This window comes from Cebidichthys violaceus, unplaced genomic scaffold (genome assembly GCF_023349555.1).
Source record: "Cebidichthys violaceus isolate CVI_PGR_0920_01 unplaced genomic scaffold, fCebVio1.0.p SCAF_7, whole genome shotgun sequence".
In the NCBI taxonomy this organism is placed as follows: Eukaryota; Metazoa; Chordata; class Actinopteri; order Perciformes; family Stichaeidae; genus Cebidichthys; species Cebidichthys violaceus.
The window spans coordinates 10,674,474-10,677,815 of record NW_027176927.1 but is presented as its reverse complement, the minus strand read 5'-3'; the positions used below and the strand labels follow the sequence as shown (position 1 = coordinate 10,677,815).

The window sequence follows — 3,342 nt, the reverse complement described above, 5'->3', positions numbered from 1 at the left end:
CTACAAATATGAACAAATACACATGGTGGGATAGTCAGTGGAATGCCCCTTTAAGTTTTCTGGGGAAAAAAAATACTTTAATCATCAGTTTCTCCACAAGAACTAAATTGCTGGCAGCATGGAGTGTTTTTGGAAGGAGCCTTCATACAATCACTCACTCTAATTATAAAACAAGGAATCTCTGACCTACTTCATAGTTATCAGCATCTTGGGTGTGTTTTTACCTTGTGACTAATGACTCAATACTTTTATGATCAAATTCCTCCACTAATTACTGTTATTCATTGCTCTACTTCATAACTGCAGGGCTTATGTCAGAACAGACAACTAACAGCCTACACCTACCTCCATTAAGTTTCTGGCCATGAGTAACCGTTGACTTGGGCGTGTATTTCAGTGGTGGATTTAGAAATTGGAGAGCCCCAGACTAATTTACTTTCCATTATTTCTCTAACTGGGAATGTTGGTATTGGCAGCGTTAGAAAAAGTACTAAAAACTTTTTTTCTTCAGCAGTCATCTGTCTACAATAATGCTACCAGTGACTTTTTATTTCATGTAAATCTAAATGAATTGTGTCTCTTGTGTGGGAAAAAAAACAAGAAATAGGACACACAAATAAGAAGGAGTTTAAAAAGTTTACTTTGTGTTACAGACAACCAGATACGGCCTTTTCTAAATTACTTTCCTAAAATATTTTTCTTAGATTTGTTCTTCATCATTACGTGAAACCAAACAACACGTTTTCTTTATTTTGTTTTTCTATTCATTTTTGGATACTAGCACTTAGGTCACAATAGCATAAAAGTATCTTACATAAAATACAAGATTATGTTACGTGCCACATCATTTAATATAGCTTGGACAAAACATTTCTCTAATAACCCAGAGAACCCATAGAAATAATAATCACAATCATTTGTACAATATCTTGCACTGTTAGCATTTCTCAACATACATTTGGTATTCAGTACAATAAATCTCTGCTTTGTTTCCTTCAATTCTGCAGATGTGCAAAATGCTGTTAATTAAAGCTCCTTCATCTGATATATAAAAGTATCCTCTATAAAGTGCACGTTGAGTAGATCCTGTGTGTTTGACTGAATCACACAGAGTCACAAACTGAGTTGATCTTTAACAGTCACCAGTTATTCTGTTGTTTTTGTTTCGTTAATAAATCATTCTGGTATAATATTACCCAGTGCACATATGTTAATACATGTAGCACGATAGACTAAATCATTTCTTCATAAAAATATAGGTTGACTTCTCCCATAATGAATATTAATCAGTATTGGACTATTAATTGCTGTTCATTAGGCGTATGTGGTTTGGTTTTGATCCATGATGACATCCCAGTGAGCACCCAATGAAGTAATCCCTGCATGATTGAAGCGGCCACTGAGCAGCTTGAGCTCCGCCTTCGGGTTCACTGGGTGGAAGTTGAAGGAGGTCTGTAACAAAGCATCAAAATTTAAAAGTTAACACATGACCATGAGTATTAGTATTGATAAATGTAACAAACATAAAGGATAGAAGATAATTACAGCTAATGGCTGGCCGGCGGCCAGAAAGCGCCCTCTGGAGGTCACAAAATATATCTGATAGATGTAGTTGCTGTGGTATTTTCCAGAGACCTGAAACATGACAGTGAGATCTCATTAACACAGTTGGTACATGTGGTTAGACCTCGATGACTAAAAAAATTATATATTACATAATCATGAATGGATATAGTGTAATATAAATATTATAAAATGTATCCAATATATAATAAATGCTACTCCTAATAATATTCCTTGGACCAGTATCATGAAAAAATGTGTATGATAATAAAGAAATCAAAATATCTCTAAATATCAATACATATTGAATTACATTGTCTTATCAAAATAATTAAATTACACAGAAATATATATTAAAGTTTCTTTTCCGAGGTTGTCTTTTCTCTGTTCAGACTAAACTCATATTTTAGTATCAGTGACTCTCTGACCTGAACAATGGTCTCTCCATCATAGAGGTCCAGCTCTTGTGCAGAGCCTACTACACGACCAACTACTTTACCCCAAATGGCACCGTTGCGCACCTGGATACTGCAAGGTCAGACACAAGAGAGAGGGAACACACTGATTATATACATAAGAGGACATGATCAGGTAGAAAAAAATGATCCACATTCATAATGTAGCTGGATCTTTGTACAACGAGTAGAAAATAGAGCAAATGTTAAAGAGCAGGTTATTAAGAGGAGGCAGAACCATATGATTCACTTTTTAAAAGAGCAAGACCGTCTCCAGCATTTAAAAAAAATACTTCAATAGACCATTCTCTTGACTTAGAAGAGAAAACTGCAACATCCTTCCAACTAACAATAACAAAACAACAATATATATATGATTCAAAATGGTGTTTCATTAACTTGTTATTAAATACATTTCAAAATACACCCCAAATTGCACACAGATAATATGGGAACATAGAATAGTTTGTTAATCAAATGCTACAGCTACTGTGCTTTTGATCTAGAGCTATAACTGAGCAGTTCTTACTACTGTCAGTGACAGGCTCTGGTCAAGCTGAAATACAATATCAATCTAATGGAGAAAAATGAATGAATGACACATGCCTGCTCTGAGAAAAAAATTCAGACCACCCTCCCTTCAGCTCAAACAGAAAATACATAACACTCCTTCTTTTTTGATCCCTTCACCCCTTAATAATTTCTGTACAGTCCTTAACAAATCAGAACAAGAGGGAGGACAGACTGACCCACTGATGTAAGCGTTACTATGCTCCCAGACTCTGACCCCTCTGATCCTTCCGTTTCCTCCTTCTGTGGAGAAAGAAGTGCCAGAACCTCCTCCAACAGAAGGAGAGTAGGAGTAGGAACTCATGGGAGCTGGAGAAGTAAAACAAAGATATTAAGTGATGGACAAGAGGAAGCAACTGCTCTTTGACTCAACTTGACTTAACTGTTTGCATACAAAGATCTTATTAGAAGCTACAGAGACATTTGTGTAAAAAGTATGAAATTGGCATAAAAAGACTGAAGATGGGTTGAAACCTTACCAGCCAGGCAGCTGGAGGAGAGCAGAGCGATGATCAGGAAGGAAAACATTCTGGTGTGTGAAGATGTCCGGAGACAACTCTGGAATCAGAAACTAATTCATCATCATCATTATCATCATATAATATCAACAATACTATAGACATGAAAATACTAATAAACGTCACATTTAAAATGTGCAGATACAGATGTTGAAACTCACCTGCAGTCTAGATCTCCTGAAAACAGCTTGAGTCCTGAGCGAAGAAGGAAATGACAAACTGGAGAAACTGGCACT

At 36.0% G+C, this 3,342-nt stretch overlaps 1 protein-coding gene across 2 annotated transcripts; it reads right to left on the bottom strand.

Moving 5' to 3' along the window:
• Positions 1–622: 622 nt before the first annotated feature.
• LOC137891323 (zymogen granule membrane protein 16-like) lies at positions 623–3,342 on the bottom strand. Of its 2 annotated transcripts, none has more exons than XM_068735882.1 (6): positions 3,268–3,342; positions 3,068–3,146; positions 2,768–2,897; positions 1,992–2,091; positions 1,546–1,635; positions 623–1,452 (listed from the first exon to the last, which is right to left on the bottom strand). In XM_068735882.1, exons 2-6 carry the CDS (start codon positions 3,114–3,116, stop codon positions 1,315–1,317), a joined length of 507 nt encoding a protein of 168 aa, XP_068591983.1. In that variant the 5' UTR covers positions 3,117–3,146; positions 3,268–3,342; the 3' UTR covers positions 623–1,314. The 2 variants fall into 2 exon arrangements, with proteins under 2 accessions (XP_068591983.1, XP_068591985.1); XM_068735884.1 differs by having other exon boundaries at positions 3,068–3,159; positions 3,268–3,319.

What these genes read in the sequence shown, in the direction of transcription:
- LOC137891323 (XM_068735882.1), bottom strand. Translation starts at nt 3,116, where the DNA reads ATGTTTTCCTTCCTGATCATCGCTCTGCTCTCCTCCAGCTGCCTGGCT. An exon ending in CTCCTCCAGCTGCCTGGCTG is followed by an intron (nt 2,898 to 3,067) that starts GTAAGGTTTCAA and finishes TTACTTCTCCAG; the next exon opens with CTCCCATGAGTTCCTACTCC. An exon ending in AGTAACGCTTACATCAGTGG is followed by an intron (nt 2,092 to 2,767) that starts GTCAGTCTGTCC and finishes CTGACCTTGCAG; the next exon opens with TATCCAGGTGCGCAACGGTG.